The 18,446-nt window shown below is 50.5% G+C and overlaps 6 protein-coding genes across 6 annotated transcripts; 4 read left to right on the plus strand and 2 right to left on the minus strand.

Moving 5' to 3' along the window:
• Positions 1–1,040: 1,040 nt before the first annotated feature.
• UCRPA7_1801 (putative non-classical export protein) lies at positions 1,041–1,550 on the plus strand (the record flags this gene model as incomplete). The annotated part of the gene is made up of 1 exon (XM_007914380.1): positions 1,041–1,550. The coding sequence occupies one exon, from the start codon at positions 1,041–1,043 to the stop codon at positions 1,548–1,550; it is 510 nt and encodes a 169-aa protein (XP_007912571.1).
• A 787-nt stretch (positions 1,551–2,337) lies between these two features.
• Positions 2,338–2,730, minus strand: UCRPA7_1802 (hypothetical protein; the record flags this gene model as incomplete). Its single annotated transcript, XM_007914381.1, has 2 exons — positions 2,338–2,441; positions 2,505–2,730. 2 exons carry the CDS (start codon positions 2,728–2,730, stop codon positions 2,338–2,340), a joined length of 330 nt encoding a protein of 109 aa, XP_007912572.1.
• Positions 2,731–3,358: 628 nt separating this feature from the next.
• UCRPA7_1803 (putative eukaryotic translation initiation factor 2 beta subunit protein) lies at positions 3,359–4,674 on the plus strand (the record flags this gene model as incomplete). Its single annotated transcript, XM_007914382.1, has 3 exons — positions 3,359–3,370; positions 3,627–4,425; positions 4,481–4,674. 3 exons carry the CDS (start codon positions 3,359–3,361, stop codon positions 4,672–4,674), a joined length of 1,005 nt encoding a protein of 334 aa, XP_007912573.1.
• Positions 4,675–5,254: 580 nt separating this feature from the next.
• UCRPA7_1804 (putative fad dependent oxidoreductase protein) lies at positions 5,255–6,998 on the plus strand (the record flags this gene model as incomplete). Its single annotated transcript, XM_007914383.1, has 2 exons — positions 5,255–5,515; positions 5,721–6,998. 2 exons carry the CDS (start codon positions 5,255–5,257, stop codon positions 6,996–6,998), a joined length of 1,539 nt encoding a protein of 512 aa, XP_007912574.1.
• Positions 6,999–7,325: 327 nt separating this feature from the next.
• UCRPA7_1805 (putative amino acid permease protein) lies at positions 7,326–8,872 on the minus strand (the record flags this gene model as incomplete). Its single annotated transcript, XM_007914384.1, has 4 exons — positions 7,326–7,538; positions 7,604–8,080; positions 8,138–8,330; positions 8,442–8,872. 4 exons carry the CDS (start codon positions 8,870–8,872, stop codon positions 7,326–7,328), a joined length of 1,314 nt encoding a protein of 437 aa, XP_007912575.1.
• A 7,724-nt stretch (positions 8,873–16,596) lies between these two features.
• On the plus strand, positions 16,597–18,266 carry UCRPA7_1806 (putative mfs protein; the record flags this gene model as incomplete). The annotated part of the gene is made up of 3 exons (XM_007914385.1): positions 16,597–17,154; positions 17,213–18,178; positions 18,240–18,266. The coding sequence occupies 3 exons, from the start codon at positions 16,597–16,599 to the stop codon at positions 18,264–18,266; spliced, it is 1,551 nt and encodes a 516-aa protein (XP_007912576.1).
• Positions 18,267–18,446: the final 180 nt, after the last annotated feature.

Consider the following 18,446-nt stretch of genomic DNA (forward strand, 5'->3'; position numbering starts at 1 on the left):
GCGGCAATGCGAAGCAGCACGCGCCCATGTTTCAGGACGCACGGCGATGCAGGCACTTACAGGTGCCGCAAGGGCCACAGCACGGTACCTACTGCGTAGTACGGCTTGGGGGGCATTGGTAGGGTGTTGCCCCGCCAAGAGCCAAGGATTTCGTGCATGGGATTCTCTTTTTGGGCGGGCGATTGGCGGGTCAACCACAGCGATCCTGGACCGTCCATCGAATCGCCTTGGGGGGCAACCACTCGAGGAAACGGCATTGTACAGTGGCATGCGCCAGTACTTCCTCCCTCGCATCGCATCGCATCTCATCGCACACTGGCACAGCAATGGGTAACGTTAACGTGCTGGTTCAGAACAATGGCTTTGGATCGCGCTGTAGACTCGTAATTAGGTCAGGTACTTTGAGCTCCCGGAGCAGAATGATCACGAGAACCGAAAAGCTAGAGGTCTGTCGCGAAATGCTCCGGAGCGGGAGAGGCTGTCATGACTGCTTCCGGCGCGCGTCATAGAAGATTCCAGTGCGGTAACCTTACAATAGGTACCTACAAGCTCACTACCTAGCGAGCCTACCTAGGTAGGTAGGATGCAGTGGTGATGCAGTGGTGTGGTGTGCTATTCCCGAGTACCTTTTGCGCTGCAGTACCTGGGAGGTACCCACCGGCCGCACGTCATAGGGTCCCACCAAGTGCCGAGAACAGCAGCTTTTCGCAAGCATCATCGACTGACACTCGAAGGCTCTGCTATACCTGCTATTAACTGGCATCCACCACCCTGGCAGGCCTCAATAAATCTCACCCGCTCCCTCCAATAAACAAGACACTGACCCCTTCATACCCGTTGATTCGCATCTCACCACTGCTCTCATCTCTCCATCTCTCTCCGTCTCAGGCAAGGCTTCGACAGCTTATTGCTCTCTACATCATCATCTCCAGCTACCAAAACATCGCATAACAGCTTAACAAAACTCCCACCTCTGAAACTATTTTCAATCGCACACTTTACCTACAGTAGATCGCATCAGTAGACTCCATCACGATACAATGGAGTTGATCCCAGCCATCTTGCGCCTGCTCCAGCTCCTCTGGACGCTGCTCGTCACAGCCCTCATCGGCAATGTCATCGCATCCAACATCAACGGCCATGAGGCCGCCATCAACTTCTCCATGTTCGTCGCCGTGCTGTCGTGGCTCGCCGTGCTCTACGGCCTCGTCGCCACCTTCGTCGAGAGCATCGCCATCCCCGTCGCGCTGATGGCCCTCGACGGCGCCGCCACCCTCTTCACCTTCATCGCCGGCGTCGTCCTCGCCGCCAAGCTCAAGGCCACCAACTGCGGCGGCGACCTCGACGAGAAGAAGCTCGGCTCCGGCTGGATCGGCTTCGGCTCCGCCAACGACGAGAAGCGCTGCCGCGAGATCCAGGCCAGCACCGTCTTCTTCTGGTTCCTGTTCGCGACCTTCATCGCCGGGATCTTCTTCACCTTCATGGGCTTCCGCCGCACCGGTGGCTCCATCCGCTCCAGCGGCCCGCATATGTCGCAGGTCCGCGTCTAGGGTGGCAAATGTGATCGCTATCGCTAGGTATCGAGTAGAGATGGCAAAATGGATTACCACGAAGGAGAAAAATCAGTCAGGTACTGAACGGATGTCACGGATTGGCCAAGAAGCCTTTCTAGCACACTACTCGCCTACATCGTGAGTGGTTGCGATACGGATGGGGTTAGGCTGGAATTAATGGGAAGGTTGAGGCTCCAGCGTCGTTTGGCTAGGCTGACGTTATTACACTAATAATGCTGTCTATGGGTATATGATTCGAGCTTTGGTTTTCACACGGCGAATTGGGGGTCTATGGTTACGCTGTACTCGATATAGATATGTACCTTACGAAATGTACTTATGAAGGCTCTTCCGAGAGAGGCTGACAGCCTTTACTGTCAGCCAGCTCTCGGTGCTATAAAGCCGTGAATACACGTGAATTGCCACAGACTTCTGATACTGTGCTCTTTGGAATGTTTTGTGTCGATGTAAATATAATATAGAGTGGCAGTAGAGACAAGGACTTTTTCCATGCGTCAATATGACCTTTATTTGTGGTCCTTCTATAAGACACATATCTCTAGTCCGTAACGCCGATTTTCCAGGCAGCGCCACTCCTTCTGGGACGTTGCGCCTGAGATTGATATGATATTCTGAAGAGCCTAGGACGTCCCACTTCCGTGACAATATCTCTTCGCTGTTCTGTCCTTTGATGTACCGCTCTAAGGGCAGAAACGTCGGCCGCCCATTGATTTCGTATGTACAATATCGTACTGCATTTTTTCTCCTCATTCGTCCGGTATCCTCATAAAGTGGAGGCAGCTTCGACCGCTCCTGCTATTTTGAACGTCTTCTTGCTCGTCCATGAAATCTCGACGTTGTGTGTCCACTCCATGTATCGTGCCCAGCCTGTTGTCATTCATCATCAGTATTGACACCTGTGGGCGAGAGCAAGCTTTCAAATAAACGTACTCCAATAGGCAAACTTCCGCCCAAAGTATTTCCCGGCGAAGGGTATTATCACCATTGTCAGCAGGAGCTGTAGTTGCTCTAAGCTGGCTTCCCATTCTCTCTGTGCGTCGGAGTCGGCCTCGGAGCTTAGGGCGTCGGTCGAAATGGATGGTAGGGAGTCGACATCATCGTGATCATCAGAGGCAGAGACGTCGGCGTACGACTCGGCGGTGAACAGGTGGGACATCGTGGCTGATTGGGATTGTTGAGGGACTAGTACATTGATCGTGACAGGCAAGGAGGCGAAACAGCTGCTCGAGCTGTTCTTTGATCCGGGGAGGTGCCTAGTTCCTCCGAAGGCAGACAGACGGATTCGGGGGGTCAATTCAGCCTGAGGACAGACGATGTAGAGACGGTTCTTCAAGTCCGCAATGCCTTAATCCTCAAACTTAGCCACCCGCAACCACGACGATGTCAACGAAATAGTACGGGTAACTTGGAGCCGCGGGCTGCTGGGAAGCTCGACTCAATTCGGATTAGCGGCCGAGTGGGTGAGGGAGAAGAAGTCGGTTTCACGTTGCAATATTCGACTGTGATTGGGCAGGGTTTGTTCCGACTGGGAAAGAGTCACGGTCAGGTGACCTGGCTGGTTTGACTCACTGCTCCTCCTTACAGTGGACGTCATGGGTTAATCGAGCGCAACTATCTCTTTCCCTTCCCTTCTCCTCATCTCATAATCCAAGGCCTCGCCGATCGCCAAATTAAATTCCTGACACTCGTCCAGAAGTCGCACCGTCGATCTGAACAGCCCGACGACCAAGGAAATCGCGACTTTTGCGCCTGTGACACCGGGAGACACAGACGAGCCAGCCAGGATGGAGGCCGAAGTAAGTAGTTTGGTAGTGAGCATGCACAATTAGCCCTCTCTCGGCCCCTCATCAAAAACTCGCCAAAATTCCACCATACACCCGCCCCTCCAACTCTGGCACGTTCACACCCCACTAGTCTTGCCACGAGCCCGTTTTCTTTAGACAATTTATTCAGCCTCGAGTCACATCTCAGCCGACTTTGCCTGAGGCCCATTCGTCTTCAGGACATACTTCTCTTTTCTACTTGTGTTTCATCGAGATACTAATTTCTTAGGAACCCCAAGCCCGAAAAGCCCGCAAGTCGGTAGCATTCACCGAAGAGAAGTTGGTTGTGGACGCAGACGGTAGCGTGACCATGATCGCCTCCCCCAACGAAGAGAAGGACACCGCGCTGTCCCACACGCCTCGTACGCCGCCTCTCACCGCCGCGCTGGGTGCTTTTACTGATCCCGCGCAAGCACCTGTTGACAGCACGGATGGCCCTGCTGACGGCGCACCGGCCGAAGACGGCGGTCTCGACCTGTCGCTGATGAAGAAGAAAAAGAAGAAGGCCAAGGATGCCGACGCCGCCGCCGACGAGGCCCCCGCGGGCGAGGATGGTGGCCTGGACCTGAGCATGAAGAAAAAGAAGAAGAAGAAGGCCCCGAAGGAGGGTGATGACGACTTCGCTGCCAAGCTGGCGGCTCTGGATCTCGAGGGCAAGGAGGGTGAGGCAGCCCCTGCGGACGAGGAAGTGCAGGAGGGAGATATGGAGAAGGGTACCGGCATCTGGGAGCATAACAACACGACATCGATCAGCTACGACCTACTGCTCGAGCGTTTCTTCAGCCTTCTTGCACAAAAGAACCCCGACCATGCCTCTGGCTCGCGAAGCTACAAGATCCCGCCCCCCCAGTGCATGCGTGAAGGCAACAAGAAGACCATCTTTGCAAATATCGCCGAGATTGCTGCAAGAATGAAGCGATCTGACGAGCACGTTACGGCATATCTCTTTGCTGAGTTGGGTACCAGCGGTTCAGTCGATGGTAGCAGGCGTCTTGTCATCAAGGGTCGTTTCCAGCAGAAACAGATTGGTATGTTGAACTATCATTCTTCATTGGCGTGTAGCGGTGTACTAACCTAGCTTAGAAAACGTTCTCCGGAAATACATCATCGAATATGTGACGTGCCGAACTTGCAGAAGCCCTGACACTGAGCTGCAACGAGGAGAGAACAGGTTGTACTTCATCCAGTGCAATTCTTGCGGCTCTCGACGATCCGTCACGGCGATCAAGTCTGGTTTCTCTGCCCAAATTGGCAAGAGAAAGAAGATGCTCAAGTGATTTTAGCGCTAGCCATCAGGATTACAACGGAAATCTAAGCGGGCACAATTCAGGTCGGCTTGCTCAAGGGAAAAGAAGCCTTTACGAAGGTCGCATGATTTCTCACACAATGGCGTATCTCCCCGTTAGCTCGCTCAACAACACGGCCAGGTTAGGATTATGTAGCATGATGGTACATAGATCAATGATGAACTGGTCTGCATGAAGTCTCGATTCCGTTTAGCGTTGTAAGCTCTCTGCAGATGCTAGGGGTTTCAAGTCCGTCCTAATTGCCAAGTGAACCACATATGGGGTCAAGATAGCCAGATAGGTTCCTCCTCTCAATGCTCCACGAATCCCACATCACCTACCCCACTCACGCTCAGTGACGGATGGGCCGATACGGAGCCTCGCAACGACCTTCCTTAACGATGGACCACTCGGCATCTCATCCAACTGATTCCTCTGGGCTTATGAGCTTGTATATGATATAAATTCTAGAGCCTGCACTATAGAATATCTCATCTGCTGACGGATTTGGCTTATAAACCTTCAGTCCTTATCTCTCCTTATTGTACCTGATCAATCCATCACCGTGAACATGACTGCCGAGTCCGCGGCACCGGTCGTCTCTGGCCTGCCAACCGAGAAATCATCCAAATCTTACTGGCACAAGGAGCCATCTGAGAAGCTCCTTGGACACCGCACGACACCGGAATTGCCAAACAAAGCAGATGTAGTCATTGTGGGCAGCGGCATGACAGGCGCCTGGGCTGCACACTTCTTGAAGCACGGCAAAGCCAAGGACCAAAGTGTTGTGATGCTTGAGGCAAGGGAAGCTTGCTGGGGAGCCACTGGTCGCGTGAGTTCTTTCATGGTCTATCGTTTTATGCTGTCCAATTCCTAGACTCGTAGTATGTGAAACTTCACTATCCTTCCAGCACAAGGACAAATACTCAAGTGAGGATATAACGATATCTGTATTCTACGATCCGTCGACACCCCTCTTACGTATTGCTGTGTACTACGACAAGAGATGGAGATCTTTGACTAAAACAATGTTACAGAATGGTGGTCACTGCCAACCGTTTCTCTACGCCGCAACCCCTGAAGTTGCCAACTTTGAACTGGAGACATACAACTTCCTCCGCAACTTTGTGGAGGAGCACAATGTGGACTGTTCGTGGAGGACCTTGTCGGGTGTTCATGTTGCAATCACCCAGAATCTATGGGAGATCGGCGTCGGAGCGATCGGCTTCCTCGAGAAGCATGCGCCGGACCTGGCATCTAAGCTCACCCTGATTTTCCCCGAAACAGGCAGTTCCAACAAAGACGACTGGTGCAAGGACTTCACCCTAGAGAATCTGAGGGTACCAAACGCCAAAGGTGCAATCGTGCAGCGCTATGCAGCGTCCATGTGGCCCTACAAGCTTGTCTTCTGGGTCCTCGAGAACCTGCTCAAGGAGTCCCCTGCCCCGAGCTTCAACATCCAGACCACCACGCCCGTGACGGCCGTCAGCCGGCAGTCGGGAGACGAAGCGTACCCCTGGACGGTCGAGACGCCCCGTGGCAAGATCGCGGCGCGTACCGTTCTGCTCGCTACCAACGGCTACACCTCGCACTTGCTCCCTGCCTTCGCAGACCTCATCGTACCTGTCAGGGCACAGATCGGTGCGCTCCTGCCGCCAGACCCACCAGTCGGGCTCAGTCACAGCTATGTGTTCATGGGTGAGACCCGCGATCCAGAGACGGGCAAGCCAGACACGCGAGACGAGTACATGGTGCAGCGGCCGCTGCCGACGGGCGAGCTCATCTTCGGCGGCGGACGCAACCGCGCCGAGGGCAAGGCCGTCGGGGAGTGGCGGGACGACGTGGTGGAGGAGAAGGTGGCCTCGTTCCTGCGGAGCGAGCTCGAGCCGGTGCTCAACCTGCGGACGGTCGGGGAGGCGCACGACGTTGCAGGACATGAGCTCAAGGCGTCGTTCGAGTGGACGGGCATCATGGGCTACAGCCTCGACCACACGCCGTGGGTAGGGCCTGTGCCCGAGAGTCTTGGAGGAGGCGATGGCTTGTTTGTGTGCGCTGGATATACAGGTCATGGAATGCCGCATGCAGCACTGTGTGGACGAGGAGCGGCTTATATGATTATGGGCGAGAAGACGGAAGGGAAGGGGAGCAGCGGGTATGGAATCCCTGAGACGTTCCTCGTGACGGAGGAGAGAGTATCCAAAGCCAGGGAGGCCTTCGGTAGCGTCAAGAAGTGCGATGATATGGGACTAGAGGCTTTCTTTGTGGCACTGGATGTTTTAGGTCAGGGAGGAATGAACCCTGAGGCAAGTGGATGAGGTGAAATAGTGAAAGTGATGTATCTGTGGCCAACTTAAAATAGAGAGATTATCACGCAAGCAGAAATCAGTTACAAATCTTCAACTGATTACCACTAACAACGTGTACCTCAGGGATCTACGACTGTCATTCAAGTAGAAATCAATGTTGTTTAAAGCATCGATGTGTTGCTTGTCGACTCCGCTATCAGCTTTTGCTATGGAGATGAAATATCCATACAATTGAGTGCAACTAATCCCGGGTATCTCTGATCCACATTCAACAACACAGCTAGCCCAACTTTAAGCACTTCCGCACTGCCATAAGCAGACCCCTCGCCCTGACATTTAGAGGACTTCTCTGTCTCGTTGAAGTTGAACACCACTTGAGACTCCTTTCTCAGAATCGTTGAGTGGGCCCTCACTATCATCCTTCACGATCATGCCATTCGCAATGTGTGCGCGAGTCCGTGGGCCGGTGTAGTATTTGCGGCCCGCGATGAACCAATAGACAAGAGCGACGAGCAGAACGAAGACCAGGATGACGACAGCGTAGTTCATCTAAGATGGAAGCGTTAGCATCAAATGAGACGACAAATCCAGAGACCCAGTTGTGAAAATCTTACATTGTCAGCTGCAACAGGCATGACCGTCGGGAACAAGAAGATGACGCTGACAAACGCCGTCCAGCAACATGCCCAGATATTAACAAACTTGCTCGCTTTGCCGAGATGCCAAGGCCCCCTCTCAAACTTGTTGAAGCAAAGCTTGCAGATGATGGGGATGCAGTAGGACCAATCGAGCGCAATGGCGCAGAGGTTGAAGATGGCAGCGATGGTGATGTAGCTTCCCAGTCCAATCAGGTTGATCAGAATGCAGATGACAGTGTACAGCCAGACGGCTAGCACCGGGGTGTCCGTCTTCTTCCAGATCTTGTACCAGACGCGAGATCCGGGCAGTAGCTCGTCTCGAGCAAAAGCCCAGATTGTCCGCGAACCGGCCTGAAGCGCAGTAATGCATACAAAGTTCATAATCAAGAACGCTGCCACGGCGAAGAAGATGGCGGGTCCTTTGCCCATGACATTGTAGTAAAGCTGAACGACCTGTGTTTTGCACAATTAGTAAGGAGTGTCTGTCTTGAGGCCGGTGACGAAACGTACGGGTTGGCCAATGTCGCTGGCCAGGATAACTGCCGGATCACCCATGCAGAACACGAGAACGATGTTGAAGAGCCATCCGACAACATATGTGAAGGTCAGGGCGGATGCAATAGCCTTGGGAACAATCCGAGCTGGGTCTTTTGCTTCTTCGGCGATATGTGCTGTTGCGTCGTAATCCGTCATCGTCCAAGCACTGAGATAGATGTTAGCATTGGTTTCAGAAAGCATGCTAACGAAACCCTCAATTCAGGGATCTCTCAACCGAATCTCTATGAATAAAATCCGCGATATGCGAGTCACTTACACGCTCAAAAAGCCGAACAAGAAGCTGAAACCCGGTGGTGTCCAGCCGCTGGTTGGCTCAACGTTGGTGAAGGCGTATGATGCAGTATGCTTGTCTTTCTGCATGACCAGAAGAGTGATACAGCAAGCAAGAAGCACCGCTATGTGGAAGACGGCGTATGTCTTGGCGAAGTGATTGAGCCATGCTGTCGACATACTGTTGACAAGGGCGTGGAAGATTGACAGTCCGGCCATGACAGCGATAATATGCCCCTGAGTCGGCGTGTAGGTAAAGTCGGAGCCAATCGACACAGCGGCGAGAAGCATCTGCGATGCGCCGTACTCCGAGGAGGCGCTGCCGCAGATCTGTCCGATCAGGTTGAGCCAGCCATCAATCCAAGCAATGACGGCGACGTGGCGTTCTGGAGCGAGATATTTGATGGTGAAGTACATTGCCCCGGACGTCGGGTATGCTGAAGCGATTTCCGCAATTGAGAGCGCGAGACACAGCGCGCCAGCACCGGCAATCAACCAACACCAAATGGCGGATGCTGCACCACCAGCATATAGAGGATATGAAAAGGTAGTCATCACCGTACCAAACAGGCCGGATATACTGAGGGCGAAACTGAAGCAAGACCACATGGAGAACTCGCGTTTGAAGACCTAGAGACAGTCACGCGGCGTGAGAATGAGTCCTAAACACGTAGTCTGCCAGGGAAATGAGTTGATTGTACATACAGGAGCGTATCCCATGGCAGCAAGCGCTTTATCGGCATCGCTGGCGCTCACTTCAGCATCAGAGAAGCTGGGTTGATCATTGTCTGCACTCGCCGCGGGGGCGGCGAGGTCCTCCTTCTTGCCCATATTTGGAGAATGTTCTTGAACTTTGAGTGAGTCTGTATTCGTTTCTAGAGCGAGTCCCAAGTTGATATTGGCACACTTCAGATCAAAGGCGTGAGAAACACATGTGATGGTTCTTGGCTAGACACGGGCGAAGAAGGGCCAAGAAGGTCTGGAAATCGATCGACGGTGAATGGCGGGCATCTCGAATCTATTTAAGCAGGGCTCGAGATATGCAGTTGCACGTCACATTACCGAGGAACACATCTGCAAGCAGCTGTAAGGAGCAAGGATGAATGGACGCTATACAACGCAGCTCATTGTCTATCAACCTCACCGATGATATTACTGGGTTAGGCCAGGTGCCGGCGCATGGAAGACATGGGTCCTTGTTCGCGCAAGCTTGATCCCAGGAGCTGGGAGGAGCGAGGTGATAAGACCCCACGAATGCGGTAGGTCTCCCAGCGCTTGGCGCAGGCGACGCAGCGAGCGACCCTCCCTGGAATCTGTACCCTATCGTGGCATCGAACGACTTCGGTCTTCCCGTAGTCTGCCCGAGATTACACCTGATTGGTACAGGAGTGGCCTCCGTTCAAGTCGTAAAGGCAGTTTCAGATACCTTTATTGATTGGGTTTCGAGGAATTACGGCCTCGACGAGAATCGCATTGCATCGCATCGCATCGAATCGAGTTATGATTTCATAAAAGAATAGTCTCAAGTGTGGGGGATTCTCATGGCTTGCCGTCTCGCGGGTCCGCTCTAATTCCCACCTTGTTCTAGCGTTTGATCGTATGTAGCAAGTCCATCGACTCTTCAATTTCTTTTCTCGTAAGAGGCAAAAAATCCGAGAAAATGAACAGAGTGAAACCACTCAAGATCATGGCCAATGGATTTTTCAAAAAAGACCCGCCAGGTTACGCGGGAGGGCTCCAGTTAAACCGATGAGGTCATGCCATTCTCGTCTACAATGCTTATCTCGACGATTAGGTGGACGGGTGTCACCGCACCAGCGAGTGTGGGGAGGGGAAAAGCCCCCTGCAGGAAGACGGCTCTCGCCCATGGCTCGTTCTTGGAGGCTCTTTCATGTGTTTGGATGTGTTTAATCCTCTTCTGGAATAAATTCATGCGTCGAAGCCGTCGAGATGTTGTCAATGTATCTCATCCGATACAATGTTTACATACTCCGCGTATAAGTCCGCCTTTGAGTCTCTCGTTGCCCATCGTAGGTGACGATGGAGCTGGTTCCAGCCACTAGCTGACAGTTTGCGGCAGCCCAGTGTGATCATGTTCAGATGCAATGGGGATTCATCATCATCAACCCGCAACTGGACTCGATTCTTGCCATGTAGTAGGAATCTCACTGTGCCAAGGGGTGCTAAACCCGATGGCCCACCTGACAAGCCTTTTCGCCCAGCCTCTAAATCTGTACTGTACAGTATGCTCCTCCAACTACCGTCTCAACGGCCTAGGCTTCAAGGGCACCAGTTCCGTGTTGGCGAAGCTCGAATTGTTTGATTCCTCTATTTTGTCTACTATGGTATTGAAATCATGAGATTTACCGTATATCCTACGACCACAAACACCACGATTTCATAATCCGATGCCCATTAAGTTATAATGAGATCATTGCTCGTGCCACGAGTGCCAAGGCGATGCCAATGCTGTCTACTTCTGAGAGCCAGCTTAAGTTGCTGCGTCTCTGGCCTTATATCATATGAATTTTTGAGTCCTCTCTTTACATAGCTCACCGTTTGATAAGATACTGTGCAGGAGGAAGAGCATTTTATTATCTTATTGATTAAAGGCCAAGAATCGCGTGTTATCTCTCTGTGGATCTGCCTTTATTCCCCTAAAAAGCAACTAACTAAGGTGGGCATTCTCTTCCGTTTCAGTGGAGCAACTGAGTTGTTATCATTTGCGCCATAAATATTCTGAAACTAACGAATCTTCGGGGCTCTCTAATGTGCCCGAGCTCCAGTTTTAGCAGTAACATATCAACTACAGTGAATGGCCACAGGTGCTTAGTCTCCGAGTTATCTGATAGGATTACCCCTTTGGTCTAAGAGATACCATAGAGTTGGGAGTGGTTTTGTGGTAATGCAGTGGCATATTCTCTAACCCTATCAAACTAGTATTATATATCATCATGGCTGTAAACAATGCAGAGACTCGTCCTAGGGTGAAGCTGCCCCAGGGCACAGTTATAGGCGTTCTAGAACGCGGCCCGTTCCCCAAGACGGTTGAGAGCTTCAAGGGGATTCCTTATGCCCTGCCACCAACAGGCGACCGTCGATTTCGAGCCCCTGTCCCGGTTGGTCCATCATCGGAGACCATCGATGCTTCAGAATTTGGACCGCGAGCGCCAGCGACGCAGCTCATAACGGTAGGTCCGACTCTCGAGCAGAGTGAGGACTGTCTCACTGCAAACGTCTTCCGACCCGCTGTGGAAGATCAGAAGGGCCTCCTACCAGTCGCATTATACATTCACGGAGGTGCCTTTAACCGTGGAAATGCTGCTATGCACAATACAGCGTCCATGGTAGGGTGGTCGGAAGCCCCTTTTATTGCTGTGTCATTCGGTTATAGAATCAGCGCCTTCGGCTTTCTCCCGTCAAAATTAAGTGCAAAGGAAGGCGTATTAAATCTGGGACTTAAAGACCAGATTTGTCTCATGCAATGGGTTCAGGAGAACATACATCACTTCGGCGGCGATAAAGACAACGTAACCCTCATAGGTCTTTCGGCAGGTGCTCATTCTGTAAGTGCAGCCTTCCCTAAAGAGAAAAGAAAATCGACGCCTGATTCTTGTACATAGATCGGGCATCATCTTCTGAACTTTGAAGAAGGCAAGGCGCCATTATTCCATCGTGTAATCATGGAATCTGGCGCGCCAACATCAAGAGCTGTCAGAAATCCGGATGCGGAAATACACGAACAGCAATTTCGAGATTTTCTTAAGGAGGTGGACTGTCCGCCAGACTTGACAGAGTCAGAGATCTTTCCCTTTCTTCGGTCCCTCCCGACCTCTGTCATTGCCAAGGCTCAAGATGTTGTTTTCAAGTACTATAACACGTCCTTACGTTGGGCGTTTCAACCGGTGATCGACGGGGAGACCATCCGCCGCCGGCCCATCGATGGCTGGAGAGAGGGTAAATGGCATAAAGTCCCCATCCTTACCGGTTTTCAAGAGAATGAGGGCTCGCTGTACGTCAACAAAAAGATGTCGACGCAAGCAGAGTTCCTGGATTTCTGGAAGACCCTACTTCCACAACTCACTGAAGACGACATCAGCACAATCGACAGATTATACCCAGATCCGACCAAAATCCCAGATTCGATCTACAAAGAGGACCGCTTGGATCATGGTGTTGGCGAGATGTACAAGCGCATCGAAGCCGCGTATGCACATTATGCCTATGTCGCGCCTGTCCGCCAGACGGCAGACTTCGCAAGCTCGGAGGTGCCTGTCTTCCTATACCACTGGGGTCTCATGAGAGATATTATCATGGGCGCGGCGCACGCCGACAATTTCTTCTATGGAATGCGAGATCCCGGCACTTGTGCAAAGTCAAAAACACAAGACATGATTTCTGGCTTCTATCACGGGTATCTGACAAGTTTCATATGCACAGGCGACCCGAATAAAATTCCGGGAAGCTATGGAAGTAGGCCCAGCTGGAGCCCTTATGATCGCGCAGACCCCAAACTTATGATATTCGGCAAGGACAATAAGGAGTTGCTCGGTGGCGAGGCTCTTGGACTACCGTGCGAAATGATCAATGACGTGTGGGCTAAAGAGGAGTCTGATTTCTGGTGGAGTAAAGTTGAGATCTCTCAGCAATGAACAATATGAAAACAGTTCTGGAATGTGTTTCACACATTGCTTTATCCCGCCGTTAAGTCTTGATACAAGGAGGACTAAGTGATAGAATAGGCGCTCCCGAGGCATATAGATTTCAAACCCTTGTCTTAGACTCAAGAAAAAAGCAAGTAATATACCAAATATTGCAATCTTACATGGAATCACAATCATGGATCAGCTTCTCTGAACTTCAGAAATTTAACAGGTGTTCTTTTTTGCAGAGTGAACCTAGCAAGGGGGACGGTTCATAATCTCGGTCATGATAAGTCTTCGGCCTGGCTAAAGCTTTGGTCGTTGTACTATTTCCTGGACAAGTTCTAGTACCCTTTCCGCGCAACCGTAAGAGCCTTGATAACCCCATCCTGCATGCCCGTAATTGTGTACAATCCACGTTCCATCAATCTTCTCCTTTTCCAGCCTGACACCGCCTTCTCTGAAGGGTCGCAGACCGACTCCATGACGGATAATATCCAATCCTTTCACACCTTGACCGTTGGTAAGTTCCGGGGCTATCTTCAATGCACGCTGCATGATGCGGTTCGCAACATTCAAGTCAGGTTGACTCTCCCAATTCCCTTTCTGATAGGTGCCGCCAAGAATTGTTCCTCCTCCAGCGGCGCGCGTCATAACATAGCAAACATCGTCGTCGTCATCGTCGGTGCCTGACTGAGTTACCATGCGCTCTGATACATTTCTAACGACTACAACTTGGCCCCGTATAGGAATCATTTTGGGATCCAGTACTCCCCCAAGTTTTCGAGCTCCTAAAGCCGTTGCATTTATAATGATGTCGACTTTGTTTCCGGTGTGGCTCATGGAAGCAGCGTCCGAGATATGTTTGATATTTCCACGGCGAAACACGACGCCATTTCGTGTGCACTGACTGATCAACCAGGGCAGATAAAGCGCCGTGTTAATACAAACAGACCCGAACTCGCACCCAGAGGCCATGTCTTCGAGTAGTTCGTCTTTCGTCAGCTCTCTGTAATCATCGACAACATCTTTGTACCAGGGGTTTGCCAAGAACATGTCCGCAAAGTTCTTCCCGCCTTGTTTCAATTTCTCGATATCTTTTTTCCTGCGATATATTCTAGTTTCTAGGCACTGTCAACTTCTGGAATTTTGATGGAAACATTCAAAGATGTTCGCCTACTCTGAAAGTGTATCCCAGACTCAGGTGCGTGTGTAGCAAGTCGTTTTAGTTCTGGCCAAGTTCGCCGCTCCCAACGGCTATTGGCCTCGTTGGCCATGCTGAAAAATAAAATGAGCAAGTTGAGTATCCTGAGGCGCATGACTTTGGTGTCTTACGGCATGAAGTTTGCACCGGCCCATGGAGAGGTATATTCGATATCATAATCACCCGGCATGTGTTTTGAAACGACCGTTATCGTATTTGCGCTGTCCTTCGATAGCACATATGCCGATGTCAGGCCAGAAACACCCGCCCTGAAAATGGAGCGGTTTAGTGATGATGTCAAACAATTCGTCGATGTTGAAAATAGTTTCCATACCCTAAGACCACAATAGTCGGCATATTGGTTTCGGTGAAATCCGTGCCCCCAGGCTGTGATATTGATTACAATGCCTAATCCGTATGGCAAAATGATTTCGGTGTTTCCTATTACAGCACAGAAGATCAAACGAAATCCAATGGGCCGAGCTCCCCTGTTCGCAATAATAGAGCTGAGAGTTGACTATGTTTTGTCTGGCTAACAAGGCCCCCGTGTAACTACTCTCTACTTACAGCCAAAAGGGTGGTATCAAAACTCCTCGGTCATAATTAAATGCCCGATCGAATTCATGAACCCACTCGTCTCGAATTATAGCGTAATGAGATGTCGCTGCTCGTGTTAGTAGGTAGATGTTGAAGGCAAATGTCGATATGCCAAGATGGAAGGGCTGCTAGTTAGTGATAGGCGAAGTTTCCCGACGATAAGCCTTTCGGTCGGCTCCACGCAGCCGATCTGGTTCCGACGCCGCAGTGAACGAAGGAGTCGTTGTTCCTCGAGATCATATGCTGTGTTTTACTGAACAATTAAAAAATACTGGTAATGGCGAAAACACCATGGTATTTCAAGATATTGCAAAAATAATAATACAAACGTATTCCTCTTATCTTGTGACTACTTTGACGTCACTTGTATATATTCATGATGCCTCCCAGATTTTGAGTTCGCGTAAACAATATATATCTATAAATCATTATGCTAACTCTTTTTGATTCAATGACCTTTTAATTACTTCATAGCTTTGGCGTAGGAATAACGGCAGAGCACTCTATCTCAACTTTAGCACCTCGAGGCAGCTGATAGACAGCAATAGCAGTCCGGCACTGCAAATTGTGTTAGCAAGGTTCTAATATGTTGTTCTACTTACTGGAAAACTAACCGGCTTTGGGACGGTGTTCTTAAACATCTCGTCGTATACTTCATTCATACCAGGAAAGTCATCCATGGTCGTAAGGAAAACGTTGACTTTGACCACATCAGCCAAAGTCGCACCGCCCGCCTCTAACACGGCGGCGAGATTCTGCAGGGCCAGTCGCTTGATGTACTGTTAGTCCAATTCCCAGTGCACCACCAGAGATGAGCATAACGTACAGTTTCGGCCTTGATGTCTCCACCCACAAGTTTTCCGGTTGCCGCATCCACTGCAAGGTTTCCCGAGCAATACAACACTGATAATCAAGGTCAGCATCTGCTCTGAATTGACACCTTTAGATGAGCAGAAACTCTTGAGACTGCTTACTGCCATTGCACTTGACAGCCTGTGACAACTGTGGCAAGGGAGGCGGCGCGTTCTTGGTCAATACTGCCTCTCTCGACATGATGTAATCAGTAATACTGGTAATCGAATTAAGATTTATCACTTGATCAATTGATTAGATTATCGAACCGAAGAAAGTGTACAAAACAAAAGTGTTCAGGGTCCTGTAGTCAATGTGGAAATTCGTGGTTGAAATTGCCGAATTCGGAGTTGAGCTAGGACATGTTAATTCGGTTAGGAATGGCGTTCTGGAGAGAACCCGATAGTATCGGGAAACCCGTTGCTTTGCGGCATCAGGTAGCCGATCATTCTTTCTGTACTGCGTAGTAGTTATTAGACACGTTATCAAGAGGCTACTGCACGGCAGTTGGCATAGTGGTAATTGACTACGCTACTTCATGCGGGTACTGGGGTGAAGGGGTCGCCAATCTTGATAATACGTTATATCCTTGAGAAGACGGTAGTATCGCTGAGTTCCGGTGCTTTATCCTTTCCAGCCAAGTGGATCTCTTCTGCGATCTGCCTCGTGTTGATAACAATAACCGCTATCATAAGATGGGCCCTTAGATACATGACTATTGATAAAAAAAGGGTGTGACAGCCCGCTCAGATATGATTATCCACATCACTCCAGGTTTTAATTCTCTGGTCACCTATCTTCCATAGAATTGGATGCACTGTCTCTAGACATTGATTTATTTCAAGATGGAACATCCAGATAATGACCAGAAGAAGATCGAACGGCTCAGCATCAGCGATCCTGTGAAGACCGATATTGAAGTTGGAGAAGTGAGAGACCTCGACGAAGCCGAAATATTTCTCCGAGAAAACAACTTCAGCCATGAATATCTCCAAGATCTTCTCAGCGATGAGACAGAGGTCAAAAAGTTGGTCCGTAGGATCGATTTGAGATTGCTCCCTCTGTTAGCTGGCACGTATGTCTTGCAATATATCGATAAGCAGGCATTGGGGTATGCTGCGGTATTCGATCTTTTCAGCGACACCGGTATCTCCCAGAGCCAGTACAGTTGGTTTCCCAGCATGTTCTATCTGGCATACTTGGTCGCCGAATACCCGTGGAGTGCATTGGCGCAGCGCACAAAGATGGCGAAAGTTGTCTCTGGTTGCGTTGTCGCTTGGGGTGCCATCCTCATGGCCACAGCAGCTTCAACCAACTTTGCTAGCATGGCTGCTTGTCGATTCTTACTCGGTATCTTTGAGGCACCGATTACCCCCTGCTTCATGATGATTGTGGGGATGTGGGTAAGCGCTGCTTTCAAACAGCTCTGAGTTACCACGACGGATCGCTAATCTATTATAGTATATGCGACACGAACAACCATTTCGAGCCGGAATCTTCTACAGCTGCAACGGGCTAGGCGCTATGGTGGGCGGAATTCTATCGTATGCTATCGGCCTGATAGAGTCATTCCCAGTCTGGAAAGCAATTTTTCTCTTGTGTGGAGGCATTACTGTTCTCTGGGGCGTGGTGCTATACTTCTTCCTGCCGGACAACATCATCACAGCCAAGCAGTTCAGCTTGCAGGATAGGGCTACATTGATCGCCCGTGGCAAAATTGGCCGGACTGGTATTCTTAATCGCCAGATCAAGTGGTACCAGATTAGAGAGGCTCTGCTTGATCCGCAGATATGGCTACTCTTCTTGTTTACCCTGTTGAACGAGACCATCAACGGCGGAGTTGCCAATTTTGGAAAGTTGATTATCAAAGGCCTGGTAAACGACTCTTTAAAGGCCACAGCACTAGGAATACCTCTTGGCGCTTTCCAGATTCTGTGGATTTTGTCCGGAGCCTGGTTTGCCTCTCGATTCAAAAATGCCCGCACTTATGTCATGATGGCATATTTGACGCCCACAGTTATTGGACTCGGTCTGCTTTGGAGGCTGGACCGAGAGACACACAAAGTTGGCGTGCTATTTGGTTACTATATCTCTGGCGCCTTTGTGTCCTCTCTCGTGGTGGCTCTCCAGATGCCAGCGGCCAATGTTGCGGGTTATACGAAGCGTATGACAAGTACCGCGGTCGTCTTTGCTGCCTACTGCGTTGGCAACATCATCGGCCCACACGCATTTCTGGCGGAAGAGGCACCAATCTATCAGACTGGCTGCAAGGTGACGATGGCATGTGCCATTGGACAAGTTGGCGTCGCTTTCTGCTTACGACTGTTGCTGATCTGGAGGAATAAGAAGAAGGACGAGGCTCTTGGGGCTGTTGGACTGGATGATCCTGTCGCTGATGAGATTGCAAGTGATTTGACAGACTTCGAGGTGAGTTCTTCCCACGGGTTTTTTAATACACAACTCCCATACTGACTTGATACTCCTGCAGAATCCTCGGTTCCGATATGTGCTCTGATGGATGAACCCATCCTCGTTTGACTATCAGGCAATGAGAGCGTGTAGTCACTTTGCGTACGGCATGGGTCGTTTCAGATGCAGCCAATAGACCATTTATTTGTTGTGCTTGGTGTTATTTTCAAGTAAATGATATGTGACAACGTGCCAAACATGCGGATTCATAGGATGGCTGCCTCTA

This window comes from Phaeoacremonium minimum (genome assembly GCF_000392275.1).
Source record: "Phaeoacremonium minimum UCRPA7 unplaced genomic scaffold PA7_03_scaffold_132, whole genome shotgun sequence".
Taxonomy (NCBI): Eukaryota; Fungi; Ascomycota; class Sordariomycetes; order Togniniales; family Togniniaceae; genus Phaeoacremonium; species Phaeoacremonium minimum.